Source organism: Halichoerus grypus, chromosome 15 (genome assembly GCF_964656455.1).
Source record: "Halichoerus grypus chromosome 15, mHalGry1.hap1.1, whole genome shotgun sequence".
In the NCBI taxonomy this organism is placed as follows: domain Eukaryota; kingdom Metazoa; phylum Chordata; class Mammalia; order Carnivora; family Phocidae; genus Halichoerus; species Halichoerus grypus.
The window spans coordinates 13862601-13890460 of NC_135726.1; the positions used below are offsets into that span (position 1 = coordinate 13862601).

General features: G+C 44.3%; 2 protein-coding genes across 5 annotated transcripts; one reads left to right on the forward strand and one right to left on the reverse strand.

Annotated features, from left to right (window-relative positions):
* Positions 1 to 357: 357 nt before the first annotated feature.
* Positions 358 to 17511, reverse strand: LOC118520548 (IST1 homolog). Of its 3 annotated transcripts, none has more exons than XR_013444017.1 (4): positions 16452 to 16729; positions 15024 to 15128; positions 9733 to 9911; positions 358 to 853 (listed from the first exon to the last, which is right to left on the reverse strand). XR_013444017.1 is itself a non-coding variant. In XM_078062355.1 (4 exons), the coding sequence occupies exons 1-3, from the start codon at positions 17367 to 17369 to the stop codon at positions 4073 to 4075; spliced, it is 258 nt and encodes an 85-aa protein (XP_077918481.1). In that variant the 5' UTR covers positions 17370 to 17511; the 3' UTR covers positions 358 to 853; positions 4041 to 4072. The 3 variants fall into 3 exon arrangements, 1 of the variants encoding a protein (XP_077918481.1); XR_013444018.1 differs by lacking the exons at positions 15024 to 15128; positions 16452 to 16729 and adding exons at positions 4041 to 4112; positions 12840 to 12907; XM_078062355.1 differs by lacking the exons at positions 15024 to 15128; positions 16452 to 16729 and adding exons at positions 4041 to 4112; positions 17331 to 17511.
* ATXN1L (ataxin 1 like) lies at positions 16884 to 27707 on the forward strand. Of its 2 annotated transcripts, none has more exons than XM_036068617.2 (3): positions 16884 to 16956; positions 18855 to 18922; positions 20044 to 27707. In XM_036068617.2, the coding sequence occupies exon 3, from the start codon at positions 20161 to 20163 to the stop codon at positions 22225 to 22227; it is 2067 nt and encodes a 688-aa protein (XP_035924510.1). In that variant the 5' UTR covers positions 16884 to 16956; positions 18855 to 18922; positions 20044 to 20160; the 3' UTR covers positions 22228 to 27707. The 2 variants fall into 2 exon arrangements, with proteins under 2 accessions (XP_035924510.1, XP_035924511.1); XM_036068618.2 differs by having other exon boundaries at positions 16886 to 16956; positions 20041 to 27707.
* The last annotated feature ends 153 nt before the right edge of the window (positions 27708 to 27860 follow it).

The window sequence follows — 27860 nt, forward strand, 5'->3', positions numbered from 1 at the left end:
TTCCGGGATGCCTGGGTGGCTCAGTCGGTTAAGCGTCTGCCTTCAGCTCAGGTCATGATTCCGGGGTCTTGGGATGGAGTCCGCATCGGGCTCCCTGCTCAGCGGGGAGGCTGCTTCTCCCTCTGCCTGCCACTCCCCTTGCTTGTGCTCTCTCTCTCTTTCTGACAAATAAATAAATAAAATCTTTTCAAAAATGTTTTTAAAAAAGACACATATTCTTCTAGTTTCTTTGCTCTCTCATGCACATCTGACAGAGGTACCATTTACCAAAAGTCTTACAGCTAGTAAGTGGGTAGGGTTTAAATACACACCATTCTGCCTCCCTGGAAAAACTAATAATTATGAGAGAAATAAGGATTCAGGAGAAAACAAGAGTTTATTGACTATAATTAATAAAATTCTTTAGGTCAGGAATCTTCATCTAAAATTTATGGAATTTTAAGAGACAGGAATAATTATTTGAGTATACATAAACAGACAGGCAGACACACACACACACACACACACACACACACACTATTTCAGAGAACCACAGACTTTAAGAGATGGAAGAGATTGTAAATGAGGAAACTTCAGACCCACACATGAGTAGCCATATTAAAGTTTGTGCTGAAGAGCCGTGATTCCCAGATAATTAATTGCCCAATCCAAGACCAAGGAATTATGTGGTTTTCTTCAGCATTTCAAGTCTCCGGTTAAGATCTTCAAAATTGACTTCTTCAGAACCATAAGGGTCAATGGATAGGCTTGCTTGAGGTTTTACACTGGGCAAATCAGGCAGCATGAAGTTATCAAAACCAATCTTGGATTTGGATTCTGGCTGTGGAGAAGTTGGGGGGGTTGAGTTCTGGACCTGTTCATTTCAATAAATATAATTAAAAGTCACAATAATACAGACTGCCAGAAAGAAATCCCAGACTTAAAGACAGTAGGCTATTATTACTTTTGAGAGGGCAGCATATAATCTGGCTGGAGAGCTAGACAACTCCCCCAGCATGTAAATGGTGGTAGTGGTGACATTTTGTTGGCCCTTGCTTCAAGGGCAATCTGGCTTTTTTAAAAAGCACACTTTTTCAAAATATGTGCCATGATGATCCAGTGTGGTAGTGGTTTTAAAACCTTTTTGTGTGTGTGTTAAAGATGTCTCGGAGATCTACATCCACTTTGAAAACTGTTAGCTACCATAAAGGAACCCACTGTACTCCTAGTGAATCACTAATAACCTCTCATCTATGGAGGAACAGTCCGGTTTTTGTTTTTTGTTTTTTTTTACCTAGGCTCCATGCCCAGCATGGAGCCCAGTATGGGGCTTGAACTCACAACACTGAGCTCAAGACCTGAGATCAAGGGTCAGATGCTTAACTGACTGAGCCACACAGGCACCCCAAGGAATAGTCTTACAACAACTGGAAAACTTCAACAGATATAAAACAATTCCAGTTTCTACAAGCATTCCCTATACTTATTAGGAACCAGTAAAGGAAGCAAATTGTTCTCCTCATGGGAGTCATTCTGAAAGAAAAAAGATCACCGGGATGTCATTGGTTTGAGTTCCAAATACAAAATTTTTAATAGTAAGCCTTCAATAAATATTTCATATAATTAACTCAATCACAGTCAAGCTTCCTTCTTGTGAAGCAGAATTCTTTTTTTTTTTTTTTTATGCCTTCTGGAAATTAGCTTTAGGAGTAACTATGAGTTTTACTTCTTCTGTCACCTGTGGTCTCATATAAGAATTGAGAAATCTTTTATCTTTAAGCCTGGAGATGCTACTTGTGAAAGATAATTCAGTTTAATAAAGTCAGAGGACCCTGGGCGCCTGGGTGGCTCAGTTGGTTAAGCGACTGCCTTCGGCTCAGGTCACGATCCTGGAGTCCCTGGATTGAGTCCCGCATCGGGCTCCCTGCTCGGCAGGGAGTCTGCTTCTCCCTCTGACCCTCCCCCCTCTCATGTGCTCTCTCTCATTCTCTCTCTCTCAAATAAACAAATAAAATCTTTAAAAAAAGAAAAAAAAGAAAATTATTTTAATAAATAAATAAATAAATAAATAAATAAATAAATAAAAGTCAGAGGACCCTTTCTCCAATAAATAAGTGGCAAGGAGAAAAGGACAAGCAGGAAGAAGGAAGTATTAGGATGAAAAGATTTAAAAGATATATCAGCAAATACAATGTGTAGATCTTTTTGGATCTTGATTTCAACAAAATAACTGTAAAAATGCATTTTTGAGACAATTAGCAAATATAATGTATACTGAGTATTATATAATATTAAGGAATTATTTTTAATTGTATTGGGCATCATAATGGCATTGTTTTATATTATAAAAACAAAGGGCTTGTGTTAGAAATAAATACTGAAGTATTTACAGGTGAAATTATATGATGTCTGAGATTTGCTTTAAATTCCTTCTTCCTGGGGTGCCTGGGTGGCTCAGTCATTAAGCTTCTGCCTTTGGCACAGGTCATGATCCCAGAGTCCTGGGATCGAGCCCCTCATCGGACTCCCTGCTCAGCGGGAAGCCTGCTTCACCCTCTCCCTCTCCCACTCCCCCTGCTTGTGTCCCCTCTCTCGCTGTCTCTCTCTGTCAAATAAATAAATAAAATCTATAAAAAATTAATAAATAAATTCCTTCTTCCCCACCAAAAAAAGTGTCAGGAAGAGAGAGAGAAAAGAAATAAAAGAAGCAGAATGTTGACAACTGTTAAAATTGATGGGTACATGGAAGTTCATTATATTATTCTCTCTAATTTTCTATATGTTTAAAGTTTCCATAATAAAGTTTTCTTTTTCATTTTTATTTTACTTCTTTAAGGTTTTATTTTAATTCCAGTTAGTTAGCATGCAGTGTTATATTAGTTTCAGGTGTACAATATAGTGATTCAACAATTCCATACAACACCTCGTGCTCATCACAACAAGTGCACTCTTTAATCCCCATCACCTGTTTCACCCATTCCCCCCCCTTCTGGCAACCATCAGTTTGTTCTGTATAGTTAAGACTCTTTCTTGGTTTGTCCCTCTCTCTCTCTTCTTTTTTCCTTCTGTTTGTTTTTTCTTATTCCACATATGAGTGAAATCATATGGTATTTGCCTTTCTCTGAATGACTTATAGCAGCATTACTTACAATAGCCAAGATATGGAAGCAGCCCAAGTGTCCATCAATTGATGAATGGATAAAGAAGATGTGGTATATATACACAATGGAATATTATTCAGCCATAAAAGGAATGAAATCCTGCCATTTGCAATGACATGGATGGAGCTAGAGATTATAACTCTTTTTTATTTTAAATTAGAGGACTTGCCTTCCAAGACTGGAAGCTGAGCCATACACAAGGTGTGGTTCAGACAAATAATTTCAACAAGGAAAATCAGAGTTAAATTATGTCTGAAATATAAAATCTTTAAAAAAGAGTTTCATGGGGTCAGAAATGCCTAGCAAGGTAAAAAGAATAAAAACAGTTTCTCTTTACTTCATACTGAAAGAAGAGAGAACAAAGAAAATTAATGTCTAAGGCTCTTTAGCTTCTATTTATTTGACTTTTCTAGATTTATATATACAAAGTTTTGAGATTTTTGTACTATTTTCAACAAGAGAGTAAACTGTTTTCACTACATATAAATTAAATATTGAAGCATGCGTCTAAATCACTGTACATTAAAGACTTTCAGATTTGTCCAGCTTATAAAAATGTTCCTTGCAGTCTTACTTTGGTATTGTCAAGAGGCTGATAAAAGACTAAAGGCCTAGTTCTCATGAGTTCAGCATAAAAACACATCAACCGTCAGCTAAATGACTGTAAATATGCCCCTTAAAAACTTCACAAAGATTATTGTACTATTCAAAAAGCCCATGCAGAAATCTACTCTACCACTACTGGTAGTAGCATTCCAGATTCAGTTTCCCTTTCTGTACTGATCTGACTTTCAGGAGGAAGGCATGAGAAACAAGGGGCTGGGGATCTCATAGGAAAGGGCCCCAGTGCAGACGTCGGCAATGCCCTGAGGGGATCACCAGTTCCTGCGGAAGTCCCACCTGTTCTGCCACGGGTGCCTTTCTTGACGTCCTTAGGAAATCCAACACTGACCAGGTCTGTTGGGGCTTAGCCTGAGGCAAGAGGGTAAGAATCACATTGGGTTCTCAGTTGATCACACATTTGTTTATTGCATCCCTACCACCTGCCAAACATTCTTGGAAGCACAGGGGAAGAAATGGTGAGCAAAGAGACATGGGTCCTGCCCTCATGCAGCTTAGACCCAAGTGTAAGTCAATGACAGTTAAAGCAACCTTTGAGCCTCTGGCCCACAAGCGTCTTCTTTCTCTTTCAGTGACTATGTTTTGAGTGCCTATGAGGTCAGACCCTGTGGTACATCAATGATCAAGAGCTACACATAAATATGCATAGATAGATCTACAAGAAAGTTTATCAAACTTCAGCAGCGGTAAACTCTGGATTCATTCATTCATTTGACAGAATCTATTGACCACTTAATGTAAGGTCGGCACAGTACTAGGGATGCTGCAGTGAACAAAACAGACAAAAGTCCCTGTCCACCTACAACTGATATTCCGGGGGAAGAAACAGATATAAACAAGATCACTAGGTGAACCATACAGTATGTTAGATAGAGATAAGAGCAATAGGAAAAAAAAAAAAACAAAAACATAAAGCAGAGAAGAGGGAAGAGGTTGACATTTCAGAGAAGGTAGCTGGGAAGGGACTCAGAGAAGAGAACATGTAAGTGCAGACCTGAAGAAAGTGAGGGAGGGATGGGGCAGATAGCTAGAGAACACAGAGTACCGGAAGTACAAAGGTCCTGAGGTGGGAACTAGCATGTGTGTTTGAAGAAGCCCGAGGAGGCCAGTGTGGTTGAGGCAGAGTAAATAGGAGGGGAGAGTAGAGAGAATGAGGCCAGAGAGAAGAGTTGAGAGTGCCTGTGGGCCACATCCTTGGTCAGAGGAAAGCTGCTGCCTGTTATTCTAAGTGAAATAAAAAGCCAGTGGAAGGAGGCCTCTGGGTGGCTCAGTGGGTTAAGCGTCTGATTTCAGCTCAGGTCACGATCTCAGGGTCCAGGGATTGAGCCCCACCCCAAGTCCCGCTCAGCAGGAAGTCTGCTTCTTCTCCCTCTGTCCCTCCCCTCCAGCTTGTGTGCGTGCTCTCTCTCAAATAAATAATTTTTTTTAAGCCATTGGAAGGCTTTAAAAGCAGAGGAGTGACATGATCCGACTTAGGTACTAACCGGTCTCTGACTGCTATATTGAACATCAGTTAATGGGGAAGAGGAGTACAAGCAGGAAAACCAGTTAAGAGGCTATTGCAGTCATCCAGGCAAGAGATTGTTGTAGATTAGATCAGTGTGCTGTCAGTGGAGGTGGTGGGAAGTGACAGGATTCTGGATATATTTAGAAGGTAGAGTGGTTACTCAACAGATTTGCTGAAGATTGGATGGGGGCTAGGCATTGCGAGAAGGGGTAGAGTCAAGGAAAATATCAAGATTTTGCCTTAGCATAGAATTGCCGTCAACTATAGAATGAGTAGGTCCTTGAAAGGGGTAGGAGCACTTTTGGACATGTTAAGTTTGAGATGCATCTGAAACATCCAGGTGAAGATATCAAGAAGGTGGGTGGATATATCAGTCTGGAGTTTGTATCAGCCTAGAGGTCTTAGCTAGTGATATACATGTGGAAGTCCTCACCATAAAGATGAGATTGAAAACCATGAGGTAGGATGAAATCATCTAAAGAAGAGAGAAGGAAGAGGAAAAGTCTAGAGACTGAGCCCTTGGGTACATCTCTAGTGGCATTTCATGTGGCTTTTACTTCTTCAAAGTCCCTTTCTATATTGTCTAAATTTCTACAAAGTGTCTTTTTTCAACAAACCATAGAACTCTTTGTAAGAGAGAGAAAAAAAAAAAAAGAGTAAAAGAGTCCCTATCAGGAAACCATCAGGAGCAAAGCATCAGAGAAATGTGCCCCTTAACCACAATCCAACATGGTACATGCCACCTCAGCAATTCAAAGGTATTAGGGGGATATCCCTCTTTCCCTAAAACATTCCATGACTACCTTTTGGAAGCTTAAACCACCCTCAGTGATGATGATGAAAAGCAAAACTTGATTACATTGGCTATGTGCCAGGCATTGCATTTAACTTCCTTATTCATACTCACTCATTTAATCATCTCAACGAACTTATGAGACTTGGTAATAATTATTAACTATTATTATCCCCCTTCTTAAAGTTCAGAGGACTGAGTCTTTGAAAGGGTAATGCCTAAGGTCTCAGGATTAATAAATGGTGAATCTAGGATCTGAATATGGGCCATTTCACTTTTGAACTCACACTCTTAACCAACACCAAAAGAGAGCGCCTTATACCTTAGGATCTTGCAGTCTTTATTCCAAGAACTCTTTATTAAAATGCAAATTATCTCTGGGATAAAACTGAGATCTTAAGAACTAAAAATGTTTAACACACTTCTTAGTGTGTGTGTGTTTTGTTTTTTATTTGTTTTTTTACACATTTCTAAGTATAACACTTTAGATATCTTCATCTTTGTTTTCTACTCTGTTGTTACCCGCTTAGAAGGGTCATGTGACAGCAGAAGTCAAGCTCTGTTAGGAAAAGTATGTGGGCGGAGAAAAGGTGCAAATGTCACCTGCTTTACAATCCTGCCAGAGTTACTCTGGAAGGCACATTCCTAAGCAGAAGAAAAGTCTTCTGGTGCACAATAAAAATCTCAGCTTTAAGTCAAGTCTCCGTTCTTGAAAGTACTCACCATAATGGTTGCCTTGGATTTATATGGTACATTATAGTTCTTAGCAATTTCTATCAGGTACTGTTCTACTAGAACCTGGGGTAGAGTGTTCACATTTAATTTACACATTAACTGCAAGATAAACAACATAACAGATTTGGTCACACGCATATCTACAAACTCAGAAATAAAAAGAGTTTAGTTTATATCATAAGGCAGCCCTCTCCTGGGATGAAAGAACCCCAAACCAAGTAAAATAAGAGGAAGAAAATAAACAAAAGAAAAAACACTTTGAATGGAGGATTCTGATTTTATAAGTGTTTGAATTATGTCAGAGGTGATACTCAACACACTCAACAACCAGTACAGCAAGGCACCATCCAGTCAGAATGGACACTCTGAATGCTGAGAGTGTCTACCTGCATGAAACAAACTGCAGCTACATCTCTGTGTCTCAGCTGATTGTCAGTCCTGAATTATATGTGTGGTCATGATGTAAGACGTTCAAAAGCTGAAGCTTCTAAGTTTATTAACTTCCTTTATATTACTAAGCGAGTTTCATTTAGGAAAATGTATGCTTTCTTCATAAAAAACCATCTCAGCTTGCTTGAGGCTAGTTTTTTGATAAGCATCTGAATTCCCCTAGTCCAAAATCTTTATCCAAGTTGCTCTTCCTCCAATGCAAAACTTCTTTCTTTTTTTTTTAAGATTTTATTTATTTATTTGAGAGACAGAATGAGAGAGAGCACATGAGAAGGGGGAGGGTCAGAGGGAGAAGCAGACTCCCTGCTGAGCAGGGAGCCCGATGCGGGACTCGATCCTGGGACTCCAGGATCATGACCTGAGCCAAAGGCAGTCGCTTAACCAACTGAGCCACCCAGGCGCCCGCAAAACTTATTTTTCTTTTTTTTTTTTTTAAGATTTTATTTATTTATTTGACAGAGAGGGGACACAAGCAAGGGGAGTGGGAGATGGAGAAGCAGGCTTCCCACGGAGCAGGGAGCCCGATGCGGGGTCGATCCCAGGACCCTGGGACCATGACCTGAGCCAAAGGCAGAAGCTTAACGACTGAGCCACCCAGGCGCCCCCGCAAAACTTATTTCTAAACATCTTTTAGTCTGCACAAAATTATGTGCTCTGAGTTTTCTCATATTTGCTTTTCCTGGACTTCTTGGCTTAGAAAAATGTGTGTCTCTGGAAGGGTACTACCTGAGAGCTGGCAGTTCCAGTCTTGTTTGTTTGGCAGAGTTGGCCATATACTTGGCTGTACTTTGCATACAGCTGATTAGATACCTGGAGCAAACCATCACCAAGAAAGAAATAGAGGCAAAATTCATCAAGTTATGGCAAATTTGCTTGAGATGAAGAACCACCAAAAGAGCAGAAATCACTTTTATCTTACCTCATTGGAATTATATTCTTTTAGCATCTAAACAACAGCAATAGCAACAGAACAGTGCTTTGCTTTGTTTTTAAATATCTGATAAACATGAAACTTAAAAACTCTAATCCTAAACACCTTATAAATTATGATTCCTGTCTCCATACAAAAGAAATCCAATTTCAAATTTTGCTTTATTATTTTTTTTTAGGTAAGGTTTATTTATTTGTTTCTACCATTGCCATTAAAAGGAAACTATTTTTTCACTTAAAGACTAGCAGGAGAAAATACTTTTATGGCTGTCCTTTAAGAGAAGAAAGGATTCCTCGAACGAATCCCACAATTCCAAACAAGTAGCTCTAGTGATCCCCTCACCTACAGTCATGGCACGGGTACTCAGGTACCTCTGACTGGAGGCAAGGAGCTGCCCAGATTAGTGTAGATACAGATTCGGCGAGACCAGAATCCAATTCCCTAAGACAAACACAAAGTTATGCGACACAGGGTTCTATGTTTCTTCCCCCAACTCCTGCCCCTGCTTCAAAGGTAGCCCATGGGGGTGCCTGGGTGGCTCAGTCGGTTAAGTGTCTGCCTTCAGCTCTGGTCATGATCCCTGAGGGGATGTGGGATCGAGCTTCTCCCTCTGTCCCTTCCCCCTGCTCCTGCCCTCTCTCTCTCTCTTTCTCTCTCTCAAATAAATAAATAAAATCCTAAAAAAAAAAAGATAGGGGCGCCTGGGTGGCTCAGTCAGTTAAGCGTCTGCCTTCAGCTCAGGTCATGACCCCAGGTTTCTGGGATAGAGCCCAACATCGGGCTCCCTGCTCAGCGGGGAGCCTGCTTCTCTCTTTGCCTGCCGCTCCCCCTGCTTGTGCTCTCTCTCTCTCTCTCTGACAAATAAATAAATAAAATCTTTTTTTTTTTAAAGATTTTATTTATTTGACAGAGAGAGAGACACAGCGAGAGAGGGAACACAAGCAGGGCGAGTGGGAGAGGGAGAAGCAGGCTTCCCGCTGAGCAGGGAGCCCGACGCGGGGCTCGATCCCAGGACCCTGGGACCACGGAGCCACCCAGGCGCCCCTAAATAAAATCTTCTAATAAATAAATAAATAAATAAATAAATAAATAAATAAATAAAAGGTAGCCCATGGACAATGTTCAAAATATAATGTAAAATAATTCTTCTTAACTGAAATTAGATACATGTATATATAGGTATATATAACTATATACACACACACACATATGTGTTTACACAACATAGATAAATACAGAAATACATATATAGACTGAAAGAAATATACCAAAATTCTTAGCTCCAGATTTGGTGATTATGGATTCTTTTTCTGTCTGTATTTCCCCACTTTTCTACAAGCTCAGGGGGAAAAAAGACAACCATCTGGTTCTAAAAATGGCTCTTTGGACTGACCTAGTCTCTCTGAACAGCACTACTTTTTCCTATAAAAATTAGAGACAAAGTCCTTTGGCATAGTCCTAACAAGTTGAAGCCCACCCTCTCCCTCACAAGGGGGCAGGGATGCCTTCTCACCCCTTTGAGCCTAAGAAATGGTAAAAGTCCCATAGGTCTTACTTTGTGGCCTGGATCAAGCTAAACCGAGCCAGCAGCAGATCACAATACAGCTCCAGCATCTCCATGGCCTCCACAAGGTAGTCTTCTCGGATAATGTGCTCTACTCGGATCCGAGCTCGTTCATCTTTCCCAGCAGTCAGACAGTCAGCAATCTTTCCTTGCTTTCTGAGCCTGCTCGGCTGCAGCACGAAGCACGTGTATAGAGAAATGCATGTACAAAGTGGAGTTCATTGAATAAAAAAGGCAGGTTATATGATAGGGTGAAGCAGTGTTTTCATAAAAAAACAATAAAAAATATACACCGTATACGCATATATAAAGTTATTAGCGTTTTGCACTAGGTCAGTCGACAACACCAACATCACCTGGGAACCTGTTGGAAATGCAGATTCTTGGTGCCTACCCCAGAAATACTGAATCAGAAACTCTGGAAGTGAGCCCAGCAATCTGTGTTTGAACAAGCCCTCCAATTCTGACACGTGCTGAAGGCTAAGGACTACTGCTCTAGGGGGTGCTTTGACGAGTGGCCTTTGTTTTATCCTTTCGGGTTGCCTTGCTTTTCTAAAATGTCCCATAGTGAACATTTTTTTTTTTGTAATAAAAAGATTATTTAAAGATTTTATTTATTTATTTGAGAGAGAGAGAGCACAAGCAGGGGTAGGGGCAAAGGGACAAGCAGATTCCCCATTGAGTGCAGAGTCCCAAGTGGGGCTCGATCCCAGGACCCTGAGATCATGACCTTAGCCGAAGTCAGAGGCTTAACTGACTGAGCCACCCAGGTGCCCCCATAATAAAAAGATTATTTAAAAAAGAAGAATGCATGAAGTGCTTTGCATTTAAAAAAACTGTCCTCAGGGACGCCTGGTTGGTTCAGTCAGTGGATCATGCAACTCCTGATCTCAGGGTTTTGGGTTCAAGCCCCGTGTTGGGTGTAGAGATTACTTAAAAATAAAATCTTAAAAAATAAAATAAAAAATAAGAAACTGTTTTCATATATACAGTTCCATTTGATCCCTGTAACACTTGTGTGATGTTTATATTGTTATTTGCATTTTACAGCGGAGAAAATTGAAATACTGAGAGGTTAAATTGCTTGCCCATGGTCACATGATTAGGAGTGACTGAATTAGAACAAGGCCAAATCTTCAGACTGCAAGTTCCTATGCTTTTTCACCATAGTATGCCAATAAAATGAACAAGTAGAGTCATGCTGGGGAGGTAACAAATGTAACCTGTCCCAGGCCAATCCACTGAGATAAGTCTTACCACCTTGTTTTATCAACTGATGACTGAGCCTGGGGAAAGAGGCGTTTCACAAGTCAGGAAAACCTGAGCCTCCAAACTATGTAACCCGTCTGTTCACCGAGTTATGCTCACCTTCTAATCATGAACAGAGTTACTCTGTCATTGCAAGCAAATCTTGACATGAGACTACTTTTGAATCTGAAGTAAACACAAAGCTCAGGGCTTGAAAGGTTGCTTAGCCAAGTCCAAAGTAGGAAAATGTTCTCTGCTCTAGACATCATAGGGAAAAGAAATTACAGTAGAACTGGACCTGTTTCAGATAAATAGTGAACTGTTGTTACACCACTACTAATATTGGCAAAAATTTATTGTGTGCCCAGGTTACAGTTTGTGTTACAAATAGAACTCTGGAGTGATAGAAAGTCAAGATTAAAAAAAAAGAAAGAAAGTCAAGATTACTGTCTCCCTTTAAAGAGGACTAAGTTTAGGTAAGACAGAGCTAATTTGCTTTACTTACCTCAAATCACTCCAGCAGTCCAAGTTTACATTTCATTTATAAAAAGAGGATATAATTTCTCTGGATAATTATATGTGTCACTGAATTGCCAGAATCAAATAAAAGGACACTTGGGCATGCAGTTTAAAATTTACAAGTTCTGGGGCACCTGGGTGGCTCAGTCATTAAGCATCTGTCTTTGGCTCAGGTCATGATCCCAGGGTCCTGGGATCGAGCCCCACATCGGGCTCCCTGCTCAGCGGGGAGCCTGCTTCTCCCTCTCCCACTCCCCCTGCTTGTGTTCCCTCTCTCGCTGTGTCTCTCTCTATCAAATAAATAAATAAAATCTTAAAAATAATAATAAAAAATAAAATAAAATTCACAAGTTCTGTGTACACCACCAATGTCATCATCATGGTTCATGGTAACAATGATGGGTACCATTGGGTTTGCCTAAATCTTATTTGTTTAAGGTATTTTTCTTAGGCCCTAATTTTCTAAAGAATGCCCAAAAATCAATTTGGAAGTTAAAGTAATAGCTGCCTCTCCACCGACAGATCACAGTAATTCAAGAGTAAATAGTGCTATTTATGGGGCACTCAGAAGACTGCACACACAAGCAATACTTATTTTACCTGAACCCTCCTCATAATCAGAGATCATCGGTTTTTCAGTTTTTTGAGGGGTTAACGGCTCATGTGACCCACTGAAATGAGGAAAGAGCAAGAGGCAACAGAAAATAGGTTGGATTTAAAGAAAGAAGACAACACTTGTCAGCTACCACGCTAGCTCATGGGTATAACACTCACTACTTGAGCTGTCACCTGATAGAAGAAATAGCTTTTTTTTTTTTTTTTTTTGGTGTGTTCAAAAACACGTAAAGAAGCCCTTCCAGAAAAATTTGCCCAGCAGCTCAAATTTAATAGCTACTGCCCATTTGAAAAGGCCTGACTAGATAAAGTTCTCTGATTTGGTGAAGAAGAGTCCAGTAATCTGGACATTGTTTTATATTTTAAGTCTTTGGAAACTTTTTTTTTAAATTAAACTTTTTATTTTGAGATCATCGTAGATTCACGTGCAGTTTGTGAGAAGTAATACAGAAAGATCCAGGGTTCCATTTACTTAGTTTCATGCAGGGATCACATCTTACAAAACCAAAATACTGATATTGATACCATCAAGATACAGAACAGTCTTTGCAAACTTTTAAGTGATTTGATCACTATAATCATCATTCCCACAAGTCAGGCACATTCCTTTGAATTCCAAAATTGCTAACTAACGTCTTAGGAGATCTCCGGGGTGGGGGAGGGTAGTGCTCAGTGATGAGAGGCAGCTTGTTGTGCTGTCTGGAGTATTTACTCACTTTTCCTTTTTTCCAGGAGTTTTAGGCGATTGACAACCAGTTGCAGGCTGACCTGAAGCCATCAGCTTGGAAGGCAGAAATGAACACGATTTCACCACAAGGCACAGCAGCAAATCACCTTGCTGAGCCAGTTTCGCAGAGCAAGAGTTATCAATGTCACGGGGGCATTAATTTAACCACATCTACTTTATTCATTCACTAGTCCCCTGTAAGGAATTCCTGGCTGCTCAGCAATGGCCTAAATGTATTTCCTTCTCTGTGGCCCAATTCCCCAGATACGACTCTTACAATTCAAATAAGGGTTAGGTTTCCTTCAGTTTATTCCAATCGTCAGTGTTCTGACTGCAACTTTTCAGAGTTCTGCAGGAAGTTTCTGATAAAAATGAAAGCCTTTGGCAAGTGTCTGAGGAAGCAGACAGCAGATCGAGATTCCCCTCCCCAAAGGATGTATTAGTCACTTATGGAGAAATTCCAAGACCTCCTTGTAAATAAAATATTAATGAATTTGAAAGGGAGATCCCCACTGGAATCTGGAGAGGGCACAGAACATTAAAAGCATGTGGAAATAAGGACACAGAATTGTTCAGAAAAGTAGAACAGAAGCTTGAAAACTGCACATTTCTACATTTGGACATCTAGAAAAGCTTTTGAAAAATAATCTAATACCAGGCACCAACACATGTCTTGGGAAAGCTGAATCTGCCAAGTATTCCCAGAATTTCAACCTATACTTGAGATTGTTGTTTCTGCCATTGGCATACAAAGATAAAGTTCTCCCCTACAACGACACCTTTACGTGCTGAGCAATACAAGCAAAAAGACATGACAGTATGAAAAAAACCACCTATTCCTCTTGTTATGACACACATGGTTCCCCAAATTACCAGCACTTCTCCCTGGTTTGATCCCTTAACGTCAAAAAAGAGTTGGGATAGTTGTCTGAACGTCCCCTGCCTGTACGACAGGTCTAGAAAAATCACCAATGAGGAACTAGACAACACAGAGAGCCGGTTTGAAACTCGTGCCTGATTAGGGAGAAGAAGAACCAGCTCAGCAGGGTTTTGTGGTCATTGTTGTTTTCCTCTCAACAGAGTAGCTCAAACTCTCCCATCACACAAATTCAATCTACACACATCAAAGGAATTCAGTGGGAATCCAAGGAAAGAGAAGAGGTAGACAAAACAGATGGAAGTATAACTTTTCAGTTCCAAAATGTCTCAAATACCTTTAAAAATCTCCTTTTATGGGGCAGGGAATTTTTTTTTTAATGAAAGAAATCTCCTTTCACTTTATCAGTTCTTAAAACTCCATGGAAATTAAACAAACAAATCTGGTGAAAGAAAATGAAGGAATTTTCAGATGAGAGAGACTGAAAACAGGTAACAAATAGGCAAAACTATGTAAGAATAGAAATGAGGAAATGGGAGCAAAAAAATTAGCAAGGAGAGTCTCCCAGTTTGAGATATCTTTGTGAAATTTCATTCAACAACTATTTATTGAGCCAGTTACAATGAATACGACCCTGGGTTTACTTACTATAAATAACTTACATAGGGAATTATCCAGGTTCCAGAGAATAATACAGATTTTTGGAGAAATGAGGTAACTTTTAGTTATTTTAGTGTCTTAAATCTAAAAGCTATGTTACTTATTACTAATACTCCTTTCAAACTGTCACTATGGAGCTTCTTACGTCAATATGTACAATCAAAGAAATGAAGATTGCTTGGAGTAGAGTCCTAGAAGAGAATACAGCAGAGATATGACCCACTCTTTTGGGACTGCCGAATAGAGAACCTGGTTTTGGTTCCTACCAAACCAGGAAATCACCTGTGTCTCACCAATCAGAACATCCTGTTTTTTTTGTTTTTAAATCAGACACGCCTTTGCACTATGTAATCATGTTAATGGCTGGTAGCCAAAAAATTCTTTTTGCTTGCATCTACCTGTGTCTGCTCTCTCAGTTTTGTCTGAAACACCAGCTCTCTGAGAGCGTATCTTAGTCTAGGAGGCAATGGATATCCTGGTTGATCCAAGGGTCTCTATCTTGGCAGAGGTTGTTTTGTTGTTTTTTTTTAATTTATTGATATGGAAAAAATTGGCAAAGACAGCAGTATGTATATCATTTTGATTTAAAAAAAGAGTATGGGGGTGCCTGGGTGGCTCAGTTGGTTAAGCATCTACCTTATGATCCCAGGGTCCTGGGGTTGAGTCTGGCATCGGGCTCCCTGCTCAGCAGGGAGCCTGCTTCTTCCTTTCCTGCTCCTCCTGCTTGTGCTCTCTCTCTCTCTGTCAAATAAATAAATAAAATCTTTAAAAATAAATAAATAAATAAATAAATAAATAATATAGGCTTATCTGTCTATCTTGGCAGTTTTTTTTTAGTCTTGATAGTTTTAATTCCAATTTAGTGAGCTAAGCAATGGATTAGAAGCCAGAATGCCAGTTAGTGCTAAAACGGAATCACTGTGTGACCACAGGACTTCCTCCTTGGCTAAACTGAGAGAAAAGACGACTGTCATGAATAATACTAATATCCTCGAAGCACAGCCCTCTGCTGATTTAGATGGCTACAGATCAGTAGCTTCACTGTTTCACACACTGGTGCAAGGTGTGTGTGTGGTGGCATTCAATGATTTTAATGATCCTTTGTGCCCATCCAGGTGAGAAAATACCAAAATTGAGGTCTACTGATTCCCTAGAATCTTAGAGACCATATACTTTACTTGTATTTTAACTTACTCATCTTAATATTTCTAAGATAGTATTTTCATAAGAAATCCAAACAGTAAGTCCCTTTTGTATCTTTTGGTCACCACCCAATGCCACTTTCCTCTCCCGAGATAACCAATGTTAACTAGTTGTTACATAGCCTTCCATTCCTTTTCTGTACTGATACATAAATATGTCTTCATATGTTACATGTGATTTTCACATTAAATACATGATATCACACTGTACATATTTGCTTATATTTTCACTTAAAATATTTATAGAGAGCTCTTTAATCTACATTTTACTCCCACCCCTTCATCTAATTTAAGTTCCTCATTTTGCAGAAGTGGAAACCTAAGTCTAAAGTAGTAAAATGATTTTCCTAAGGTCAGCGTAGGGACCAGAGCCCAGTCAGTATTTTTAAAATCAAACAAAAATCAATTGTTATTTAGTGAACAGAGTTTGCAGAAAGCGAAAGGGGAAAAATCCACTCAGATCCAATCTCTCTAATAGTTAAACTTATTTTTTCCCTCAGTTTAGCTTGTTTCTGTCTGTATGCAGAACTCCTTTTTTTACATAGTTGTAATCAAATCACAAATTCGACTGGTGTTCACTTTTTCACTTATGGTTAATCAGATGTTCATGTTACTATGAAGTTGCCTAGTTAACTGGCAATGAATGGTGACCTAATATTTGATCGAGTAGTCAAGCCCTCTTCCACTGAACTAAGCTCTTCCCACTGTACTGAACCCTTTCCTCTCATCCCTCAAGTTCCCACTACTTGCTTCACCTTCCCCTAGATCCTGGATCGTGTCCATTCTCATCCCCGTCAAAGTCATTTCTCAACTCAAAGAGCTCCCCCATCTCCACCCTGGGTCTCCAGGGGTATCTTCTTACTTTCCTGGACAGGGATCGCCTCGGGGGTTCCGAGGTTCCCAAGAGGAGGCTTCACCTGTCAGGCCCCGGAAGTCCAGGAAATGAGGGTGGCTGTTGGCCACGCCCCAGGGCTCTCTTTGGGAACCCCCAGAATTTATTGGAGTAGAGAGATTGCAGGGGTCATGGTGGGGTCAGGGCGAGAGGGCCGGCCAACCTTCTTCACGTGACCCTGTTTCCCCCGGGGAGGAGTTCGTTTTCCCACCACAGGGGGCGCTGGGGCCGAGGGGCGAGGGGCTAGGGGCCGCCTCCCTCCCTTCCCGGGTACTTCTGGGCGTCGCTCTTGGGCCTGGGCGGTGACGCCATCTGCCCGCGACGGGGGCGGAACGCACTTGACGCCATCTCCGGGCGCCCGGCTTGGGGGGGCGCTGGGTGTGGGGCGGCTCCGGGGCCGGGGATGGCGGCGGCCGCGGTCGCGGCGGCTCCGGGACGAGCGGGAGGAGCCCGAGGAGCGCCGTGAGATGGGCCGGTGAGTGTCGCCGGGAGTGAGGGCAGCTGGGCCGGCCTCACTGAGGCCAAGCAGGCCTGGGCTCGCAGCTTAGGAGGAAGTGGCCCCCTGGAGCCCATTGCCCCGCCGGACCGGGGCCCGAGAACCGCGGACGGGGAGAGCGAAAGAGGCCGCGCCTAGAGTCCCGCGCGCTTTTCTCCGGCCCAGCCCAGAAGGCGGCCTCAGGCCCCGGCGCCCCCGCGGCTGTATCCCGGTGGACCGGGGTGTCCGAGTCTTCGGGGCGGGAAGGGGCCCCCAAACAAGGAAGCATCGCCTGCGGGGCCTTGTCCCTGTCCCTCTACTTCAAGGATCGACTCCTCACCCCTAAACGTTAAATTCCCAATTTCGGGCCCTACCCTTGTTGCAGCAAGGATTGCAGGATCACGGGAAGCCATAACCCGTAGTCTCTTCCAAGCTCCACTCTTTGCTGGCGGGCGTACCTCTCGCCCTCACTGAATTTTGGGTTCAATCTCTTGATTCTGGGCTGTGACTAGCAGCGTTGGCAGCTCACCGGAACAGACCCCCTTCCCTGTTAGTTCGGTTAGGGTTACGAGCTGCATCTTCCCTCTGAGAAGTCCTCATCGAGCCTCTCCTGAGGCCGAGGTTTCAGATTCCGAAATGTGTTTTGCATTGTTGGACCCTGGTGGGCAGGCTTGGCTCTTTGTTGTCATTCCCCCAGACCTCTTGCCTCTTTTATTGCTTTTATTCGGCTGTGTTTGGCTAACCTAGAGGCAGGTTTTCCTTAAGGTTTTAGTTGCAGGAAGCAAAGATCATTCAGGGATTGGAGATATGACCCCAATTTCTGTTGCAAACGAGGGAGAAAGCTAATTGCTTTTCAGTTACTGGAATTGCTGGCGAAGAAGGGATGCAAGACTCGTGCCCACTGTGTAATTTGTGTTTATGGAATTGAGAATTTTTCTTTCCCCCTTGTTTTCCTGTCTCATCACCTTTTCTTGTACATACACACCTTGCCAATCTTAAGAGGTAAATGTTGCTTCAGTTTGGTTAGAGGCTTGCAGTTCTGTAGGACTTGGACAGGAAAGTGGATAGTTTCTCAGAGTACTGGTCATACTGCTTTATCTGTTGTCAGAGATTAAGGCTCCATTCTTCAGTATTTGATGTTCCTGGCATGTGTAGATTCAGATATTGATAATTTAGTGTGAGCTTTGTTTCCCCATTGTTAATAGCTACATGAGGACCCAGGCAGTGTTTTCATTTTCTGTCACACCTGATTCAACACTTGGTACGAAGTTGTCACTCAGAAAATTTTACACTCACACACAGGATCCTATTTTTTTACCCTGGAAATCTGTTAATAAGGCTTCCCCTTGAGTGACTCCCCCTTGACCTCTTTTTCTGCCCCAGAAACATAAATAATTGTTCTTTTTCCTCTAGTGCCACTTTTCTCATTTAAATAACCTCCATATCTGTGTTTTCATCAGCCCTGAATAAAGGTGAAATCCATGTAGTTGATTTTTCCAGCTTCCCATTGTTCACATGGGAATAATGTTGAATCTTCCATTTTTAGTTGCACATTTACCTGAAATTGGGATTGGAAGTAAATTTAACCTTTGGGGAATAAGTACAGGTAGAGAATGAAGAATATGATGTTAAGGAAAACAATGAAATTTGACACACATTGAAAATTTTTTTTCAGGGTTGTCTTTCTACAAATTAGAGCTTAAGAGATAGCTTTTTCTCTATTCAAATGCCTAGAAACTCGATAAATGTGCTGGTACCTCTGGAGCAGAACATGAGGCAGGGACTCATGGACTTTAATGTTTTTGTGGCTTTAGAATTACCTTTAGAATTACCTTGATGACACTGGGGAAGTGAGAGGCTAGACTCCTGCTTACTTTATTCCTATTTCTGTCTTCTAGGCTCCCAAGGCAGCGGGGAGGACACTGCTTCTTACTACAGCTGCTCAGAGGCACTACTGGAAGCTCAGGTAATAAAGGGAAATTTGGATACCTTGTTGCCAGAAAAAACCATCTGGGATTCAACAGTGGAAAAACAGAACAGTGTAATATCCAGATCCAAAGAACTGGAGCCTTGATTGGAAGAAATAGGTGACAAAGTTCATGCGTTGAAATGTTCAGACGAAAAGTGTACTTTATGACAATGGACAAAAGCATGTATGAGAGGTGACAGCAAGAGAAGGGAGGGAGAGAACTTTCTTATGAATCATAGAGACCCAGACAGGTTTGGAGGAATGGAACCAGAATTTAGGAAGTGGTGCCTAGAGCAGACCTACAGTGGAAAAGGAACCATTGGCAAAAGAAAGAGAATGAATGAAGAAAGTACATTGAAGATGGTTAATGAGAAGAAAAGAAGTCTTTCCAGACTAGGGTGGGAAGTCTGTGTGTGGTCAGGAGAGTTTTGTTGCTCTTTAGGGAAGAGGAGAAACAAATACATTATAGAACACACTAGTACAATCACTTTCCCCATAAGGCGCAAGTTTGAATGTAGTATTTCATGGGGCAAAGAAGACGCTATTTTTCAGTGGCACCTGGGTCTTTGAGGTAGCGGTGATATGAGGCAAAGGAGGATGAGAGTTTAACCAGGCCTGGGGTGGGGGGATGGGGAAAGGTGAGATCATAACCTGAATTGGGCTGGGGAAAGGAAGCAAGGATGAGGTCATATATTGGAAAGAAGATAGCATGGTAATCTTTGGTGACAAAAGGAGAAGCTTAGGAAAAAGAACCAGCAGCAACAACCATGTGGTCAAATCTTTTCGGGGAGAGGGCTGGGAAGAGTCAAGGTCCCCATCAGAGGCACACCTGATCATGAAACTGTTGGTCTCTCTGGGGTTGTAGAGCCCACAGGTTGTTTACGCGTCGTTGAATGTTTGTTCCTGTAGCTCTCTTTGGTTTCCCTGACTGTTTCTTTCATGTCCTGGGCTGGATGAATGAGGGAAGGGTAGCATCCTTGTTTGCCCCTTTCTCATGCCTTTTTTTCCCAGCAGTCCCCTTTGTTACATCTTCCTCTGTGGGCACAGTTTCTGCTACTTCCTTTGACTTGGTTTGCCCCTAGGTTACTTTTCTTTGCTTCTGATTTGTTCCCTAGCAGATGTGGGCGCCCCCGCCAGCAGCAGAGAGGGGTGCAGGGGAGCCACAGAGAAGCCCCTTCTGATGTCCCAAGGAGCAAGCCGACCCCTTCCAGGCTCCAGGAACACCACAAAGCAATATGAAACCTGTTCATGAGAGGAGTCAGGAATGCCTTCCACCAAAGAAACGAGACCTCCCCGTGACCAGCGAGGATATGGGGAGAACTACCAGCTGCTCAACTAACCACACACCCTCCAGTGATGCCTCTGAATGGTCCCGGGGGGTTGTGGTGGCCGGGCAGAGCCAGGCAGGAGCCAGAGTCAGCCTGGGGGGTGATGGAGCTGAGGCCATCACTGGTCTGACGGTGGACCAGTATGGTATGCTGTATAAGGTGGCTGTGCCACCTGCTACCTTCTCCCCAACTGGCCTCCCATCTGTGGTGAACATGAACCCCTTGCCCCCCACATTTAATGTAGCGTCTTCACTGATTCAACATCCAGGAATCCACTATCCCCCAATCCACTATGCTCAACTCCCGTCCACCTCTCTGCAGTTTATCGGGTCTCCTTATAGCCTTCCCTATGCTGTGCCACCTAATTTCCTACCAAGTCCCCTCCTTTCTCCTTCTGCCAACCTCGCCACCTCTCACCTTCCACACTTTGTGCCATATGCCTCACTCCTGGCAGAAGGAGCCACTCCCCCTCCCCAGGCTTCATCCCCAGCCCACTCATTCAACAAAGCCCCTTCTGCCACCTCCCCACCTGGGCAGTTGCCACATCACTCGAGTACTCAGCCACTGGACCTTGCTCCAGGCCGGATGCCCATTTATTATCAGATGTCCAGGCTACCTGCTGGGTACACTCTGCATGAAACCCCTCCAGCAGGTGCCAGCCCGATTCTTACCCCTCAGGAGGGCCAGTCTGCTCTGGAAGCAGCCGCTGCCAACGGACAGAGACAGCGAGAACGAAATTTAGTAAGACGGGAAAGCGAAGCCCTCGACTCCCCCAACAGCAAGAGTGAAGGCCAGGGCCTGGTGCCAGTGGTAGAATGTGTGGTGGATGGACCGTTGTTTTCAGGTTCTCAGACTGCACGGGTAGAGGTGGCAGTGCCGGCACACCGAGGGACCCCAGACACCGACCTTGAGGTCCAGCGGGTGGTTGGCGCTTTAGCTTCTCAGGACTATCGTGTGGTGACAGCTCAGAGGAAGGATGAGCCCAGCCCCCTCAACCTGTCGCATCATACCCCTGACCATCAGGGTGAGGGGCGAGGGTCAGCCAGGAACCCAGCAGAGATGGCCGAGAAAAATCAGGCCCGAGGGTTCTACCCTCAATCCCATCAGGAACCGGTGAAACATAGACCTTTACCCAAAGCAATGGTTGTAGCTAATGGCAACCTGGTGCCCACTGGAACTGACCCAGGTCTGCTGTCCGTGGGCTCGGAGATCCTGGTGGCATCAAGTTTGGACATGCAGGCCAGAGCCACCTTCCCAGATAAGGAGCCAACGCCACCCCCCATTACCTCCTCCCACTTGCCCTCCCATTTCATGAAAGGCGCCATCATCCAGCTGGCTACAGGGGAGCTGAAGCGGGTGGAGGACCTCCAGACCCAGGACTTTGTGCGCAGTGCCGAAGTGAGCGGGGGGCTGAAGATTGACTCTAGCACGGTCGTGGACATTCAGGAGAGCCAGTGGCCTGGATTTGTCATGCTGCATTTTGTGGTTGGTGAGCAGCAGAGCAAAGTGAGCATCGAGGTGCCCCCCGAGCACCCCTTCTTTGTGTATGGCCAGGGCTGGTCCTCCTGCAGCCCTGGGCGGACTGCACAGCTCTTCTCTTTGCCCTGCCATCGGCTGCAGGTGGGAGATGTCTGCATCTCTATCAGTTTACAGAGCTTGAACAGTAACTCAGTTTCTCAGGCTAGCTGTGCTCCCCCAGGCCAGCTGGGTCCCCCCCGAGAAAGGCCTGAGAGGACAGTCTTGGGACCCAGAGAGCAATGTGACAGTGAGGGGAAGAGCCAGCCGTCAGGTGAGGGCTCCCAGATGGTAGAGCCCTCGCAGCCGGAGCCTGGTGCTCAGGCCTGCTGGCCAGCCCCAAGCTTCCAAAGATACAGCATGCAAGGGGAGGAGGCACGGGCTGCACTGCTCCGTCCCTCTTTCATTCCGCAGGAGGTAAAGCTGTCCATCGAAGGGCGTTCCAATGCAGGAAAATGAACCTCTCTCCCAGACCAGGACTGGGGCTTTACCCCAGAGCTGGGCCTCACCGTGAGCAGGCAGAGGATTTGCACATGCCGAGCAGGGAATGGCTCTCTTGGCAGTGAGATTGGGGGGAAAGAGGAGGCATAAAGGCAGCCTCCCAAGGCAGGGTCTGTTGCTCATTACCCCATGGCATCCTTTCAGGACAGCCCCAGAGGGTGCTGTGATGGGGAGCAGCGGGCCTGAGCCAAGGAAGGATGGGGGTGCACACAGGATAAGAAACATTCCAAATATCAGGGCCTCCCTGTTCTTTCCTCCCCATCCCTAGCTCCTGCAAGGGGAAAGTCGGGCTTTGGGGGCAGGTGGCAGAGGGAGGGAGCAAAGAAAGAGCCAAAAATGATGATCCACAGCTTATAGTAGCAGTTCAACTGTCTGAAGTTTTTTTCCTTTCTTTTTTGTGGTGGGAGGGCAGGAAGCCCCATGATTGGGATTAAGAGGGTTCCCACCCAGAACTCTTCTTTTGAGAGCTGTGCACTTTAAAGGGTGATTTTGTTACAGATGTCTGTGGGTTTGTGGGGAGGAGCACTCATCTACAGGACTCTGCTTGATCCTGTGCTTCAGCCCTTTCCCATCTCCCCACCATTCCTCCCACAAGGCTTCTAGCACTGGGAGAAAGAGAAGCCCCTCCAGGGTTCAGAGTGAAGTACTGCGTTGGCGGGACCCAGTCGGGACTTTGGGAGAAAGACCTGATGGCCAGGTGACCGGTCTCTAGGCAGGGCTTCTGGAAAGGTAGCTGACTTAACAGAGCTCCTTGTACCCAGCATGCCAGACCTACTTCAAAATCGTACCGAATTTCTAGTTGGTAATGGTGACTTTTGAAAGAACCAGTGGACCTTTGTCCCTAGTCCCCTACTCTCCTCCTTTGTCTATGTTGTGCCTAAGTGCCTGCGCTGCCCCCACCCTTCTCCTGCCCTGTCCTCTGCATGGTGTCTTGACCTCGGCCTGATTTGTAGCTGCACTGCCTTTCCCCTTCTGCAAAATTGTTTTTGTCCTCTCTGACCAAGACCTCTAGTTTTTGGTGTGGAGGGGTCTCTCTGATTTCCTCTTCAGTTATATTCCCTGTTTTTCAAAACTCATAAAGAAAGAATCATGTCCCCTCCTCTTCTGCAGCTGAAGAGCTTGGTAGAGAAGCAAGAAGGGAACTGTGCCCTGGGTCAGGGCAAATACACCTGGCTGGGCAGTGCCCGTCCTGGTGTTTTTACACAGCCCCTCCCATCTTATTCCACTTCCTGTCAGCATTCAGGCTTCTCCCAGCCATCCCCTCCCACAGCCAGCTCTAAGGTTCTGGTATAGTCTTGATAAGTTTCCAGTCCCTGAAGTCTCCTAGATCTCGTTTTGTGGTGGAGTGTTCCTCTGCAAAGAGCATTCTCAATCTTAGTTGCATTTACTCCCCCTTGTGTCTTAAGCCCACGTTTTCACAACTTTTAGCATCAGCTTGGACTATGGGTTTCCACTGGGTATTGAGAATTAGGCTCCCCCACCAGCTTTTAGGTGGGTGGGTGGGTTTTTTGTTTGTTTTTCAGGGGTCTTCAGACTCTTGAAGCAACTCAGGGTATTGTCCACTCAGCTCTCTGATGAGGCTTCTCCCAGTGTATGATCCTGGCATTTCATTTAGAAATGCACCTGAACTGGCCGAGGCCTTGCCTGTCATCAGGAGTCCCAAACCTCTGAGGTCTGATCTCTGCTCTGTCAAGGACTTCAGGCAAGTCTTGTGACCTCTCGCTCTTTCACTTCCTCCCCAGCTGCCAAATGGGGATAAATAATCTTACCTACCTCCTGGGGGGAGGGGGAGTTCTGAGAATGGAGTCATTCTTAGTGTTCAGGTGCTAAAGGTTGTTCTCCTGGGGGAACAAAGTGACTGAGACCGGCTTGTTTGCTACAAGCCCTACACGCCACTGTTTCATTCCTAGAGAGCAGTCAGTCAGGTTTTAGAGGCCCATCCAAAGGAAGCTGCTGACCTGACTGTGAGTACTTAAGTCTCCGGGTCACCTCAGAACCAAACACCAACTCTGGTGAACACTCAACCTTGGATGCGTTTGGGATCCTCACCTTTCCCTTCTCTGTCCCCCATTTTCTCTGAATGCTGCTTTCTCTGGCTTGTTTCCTACAGAGGGGGCCGATGGGGCTAAGTCTTGAGGAACCCTCTCCAATGACAGCCCTGGGAGAAGGCCACATCTCTGGCTGTTCTGTGATCAGCTCATTCCTAGGGATTATTGTTTGCACGGGTTTCTCAGAAACCTCCTTCCTCATAGGAAGGCTCACCAACTGAAGACAGTGGCATGCACACAGTAGACACTCAAGAAGTGTCCACCAAGGACACCAGTTAAGCTTCCTCCTGGTGGGAGCAAACTTACGTCCAACCAGAGACAGTAGTTTAAACCAAGTGACCCTCCACTTCCCAGCCTGGTAATTTCCACTTAATCCTGGCAAGAGAACATCTTGTGCACGTTGGCAGGTTGGGCTCTGACTTTGCTGCTGCTGTTCCTCTTCTGTCTCTTGCCCGTGAAGGAATAGCCGCAGCTCTTCTAGTACCATGCCATGTGTACGTAGTATATGAATGCTCCGTTTGCGAAGCTGCAGAGGTGTCTTGTGAAGTGTGGGCTCCCAGGAACTGAAGCTCTGCTCTCAATCTTGGTCAGAGCTGTGGCATTCCGCTTGTCTTTTCCCGCCGGTTCAGTCTTTTCTTCCAGGTATGAGAAATGAGAGGAGCCTCTGGTGGTCTGTTCTTCCTTAAAGGAATTTCCTAAGTTGGCAAGAGACCTAAGAGTGGTTTTGAGATAGTGAGCATTTTAGTGGGAAGCTGTCAGCTTTTTGGGAAATGGGCAATTGAAAAAGGCCAGCTCCGCTCCCTTATCAGTAGTAGGAAATTCCCAGAGTTTAGGAATAGAAAGGAGGACCGCTAACTCTGGCACTAACCAGGAATGCCTATACCAGTTTGGGAGTAGAGTGATCAGGTAAAGGATGGGTAATACATCCAAGTCTTGGATCATCGTTCCTCTCAAGATGTATATGGTGTACATGGTGGGGGGGCATGGAGGGTGGTGGCATGGGGGAAGGGGATTCAGAGCTGAATACTTATACCCAAGGGGAGGGGCCCTAGCAGATCTGGACTGACCCTTCTGCAGTCTTGGTCCCAGTCAGTCATAACACCAAGGGCTTTGCTCTGTGCTGCTTTGCCACTGCTGCTGTCTGCTCACTGTCCTGCCTGCTACCTTTGTAGCGCCCTGCCCTTCCCTGTCTGACCATATGGAGGAAATCCAGGCATCCTGTCCATTCTTACTGTGCAACTGTTACTTTATAGCAAAGTCACGTTGAATAGGGATAGTATGAAATGCTGCTGGTGGGCTGGTGAACCCAAAGGGATGTGGCTTCAGTGCTTGTTGGGAGCCCTTAGGCTCCAGATATCTGTCTTGAGGGAGAAGCAAACAGGTCTTATTAGTGGGCGTTTTCTATGTATTAACTGCTTTCCTTTGTGGTATGTTTTATCCTGTTTTTAAAAATAAATGATGGGGAACCAGGTTAGGGCCTTTGCCAGCATCCTAGGGAGGGTCCATCTAGCTCTAGTTATGTTGGTTCTGGGACTGAAGAGGGTTTGAAGTTTGACCGAAATAGCCCTTCAGTGGGGTTTAGTTTTATTTTTACCAGTGGACATCATAGGAGATAAACAGGGTGGTGTATGATTTAAACCTGCAACATGCATGCACATTGGAGAGTTGAATGATCACACTGGAGGTGAAGGGTGGACATGGGCTGACTGGGAAAGGGCCTGGGTCCTTTGGAGTAAAGACACCTGATTAACTGAATTGGCCATGGAGATTAGGTCACAGTCTTAAGAGCAAAGTAAATTGGGTAGAGGCCAAGTTTTAGGGAGACTTCCTGGCCTCCTAGGGCTAAGTTTACTAAACCACAGTGAAGCTACAATACTTTCCAGATGGGAAAAAGTGTACACTACAGTTGAAGAGCTGGACTGTGCAAGGTTGGATGTTGACCAGGAACCTATTAGCCCTTTGCTGGGAAGCCTTCACCGTCCAGCTTCCCTGGGCTAGAGAAGGCCTCCCACATTATGCAATAATAAAATAAGCATCTGGGTCTTTGCAGCTATCAGTTGCTCTTTCAACTCTAGGGTCCATCTTTGGGCCAGAAGCCTGATATGGGCCTAGGATGACACTGGCCCTCGAGATGCTAGAGTCGACTGCACTCTCTCCTTACCTGCAGACTATGCACAGTGCCTGGGGTGGAAGGAGGAGAGGTGGTGCGGTTTGCCCTGCTGAGCCTCCCCAGCAGGAACAGTAGTAATAAATGCACTTTTCACACTAAGGTTTCTTTATTAGTTCTCCCGTTAAGCCTAGATCCTCCCCCAGTAGGTTGCGAACTCAAAGTCTGTGTGATCCCAAAGCCATTCTACTGCAAATGCCCAGCAGTGAAGATGGCCTCAAATTGGGTTCCTGTCTACAGTGTGTGTATGGCAGCAGCCCATGTGCCTTTACCTATTGTCAAACTTGCAAGCATTTATTTGTCTTTATGACTGTCACGGGGACTGAGGTTCTTCAGAGAGCGAGCTGGTGACACCGTGGTTTTACACCCACTCCCTGGACAGGGAGTTTGCACGTAGTTGTGAGCTGTGAGTGGTTAGTGCATTGCTGGTATTGCTGAAGGCAGGGTTCATCCCTCATTTGCTTGATACTCACACTCGAGAGAATACAGATTGTGCTGGGAAGAGACTGACTATACTCGTGGCAAACTTGAAGTATTAAAATAAGGCTGTCCCCTACAACCTTCCTAGTCACACACAGGATCCCTGTAGCCAAAACAGTATATGTTCCAGCCGCAGAGAGCAGACTGCTCTCAGCTTGCACAGCACCTTAGGGGAGGGAAGAATATATGGATAGGGAATGGGGTGGAGAAAGGAAAGTGGGAATGTTGCCATCAGGTGGCTTTAGGGTCCTGAGGAGTAAAGAAGGACGGCACTGGGGAGGTCTGGATGGATCTGATTTGTGTAGGAGTTCCCTGTAGATAAATTACTGATCCCCCAACTACTATCCCCAGTATGTAATGGCTGAATTAATATGTAATCAACTGCATTGTATCTAAAGCCTTAGAACTAGTCAGGTGCTCCCCCCACCCAGTACCATTTCTTACCCTCTAATCCTACCTGATCTTTAACAAAGCATTAATAATTCTAAGGATAATCTCTATTTTGTTGTGCTTTTTTGTAACTGTTTTAAATAAATCAATTTGTACTGTATATTTGTACTTTTGTGAGATCCTTTTTGCTGTTTTACCATTTTAAGTCTCTGTACTTGGCTACACACAGATTGTATTTTTATTGTTAATGCTCTTCTTATGGATACCTGCATTTAACTTGTGGACTATGTAAACACAATATATATCAATATCTATATATCTATATATCTATCTATATAAACTACTAGCTTTTCCTTTTGGTGTTTGCGCCTTCTTCTTATCCCAGCCTTAGATGGTGGCTGTTGGGTGGGGGATAGAAGCCCTTCATGGGAGAGCTTGTAATGGCTAATAGTGCCCATCTTTATGTGGTGGGCTCTGGGCAGATCTGCACGTTCTGGTGGTGTGTA

What these genes read in the sequence shown, in the direction of transcription:
- LOC118520548 (XM_078062355.1), bottom strand. Translation starts at nt 17,369, where the DNA reads ATGGCTTCCCGTGATCCTGCAATCCTTGCTGCAACAAGG. An exon ending in CAATCCTTGCTGCAACAAGG is followed by an intron (nt 9,912 to 17,330) that starts GTAGGGCCCGAA and finishes TTCGTGCTGCAG; the next exon opens with CCGAGCAGGCTCAGAAAGCA. An exon ending in AGCTTGATCCAGGCCACAAA is followed by an intron (nt 4,113 to 9,732) that starts GTAAGACCTATG and finishes CTCTTGCCTCAG; the next exon opens with GCTAAGCCCCAACAGACCTG.
- ATXN1L (XM_036068617.2), top strand. Translation starts at nt 20,161, where the DNA reads ATGAAACCTGTTCATGAGAGGAGTCAGGAATGCCTTCCACCAAAGAAA.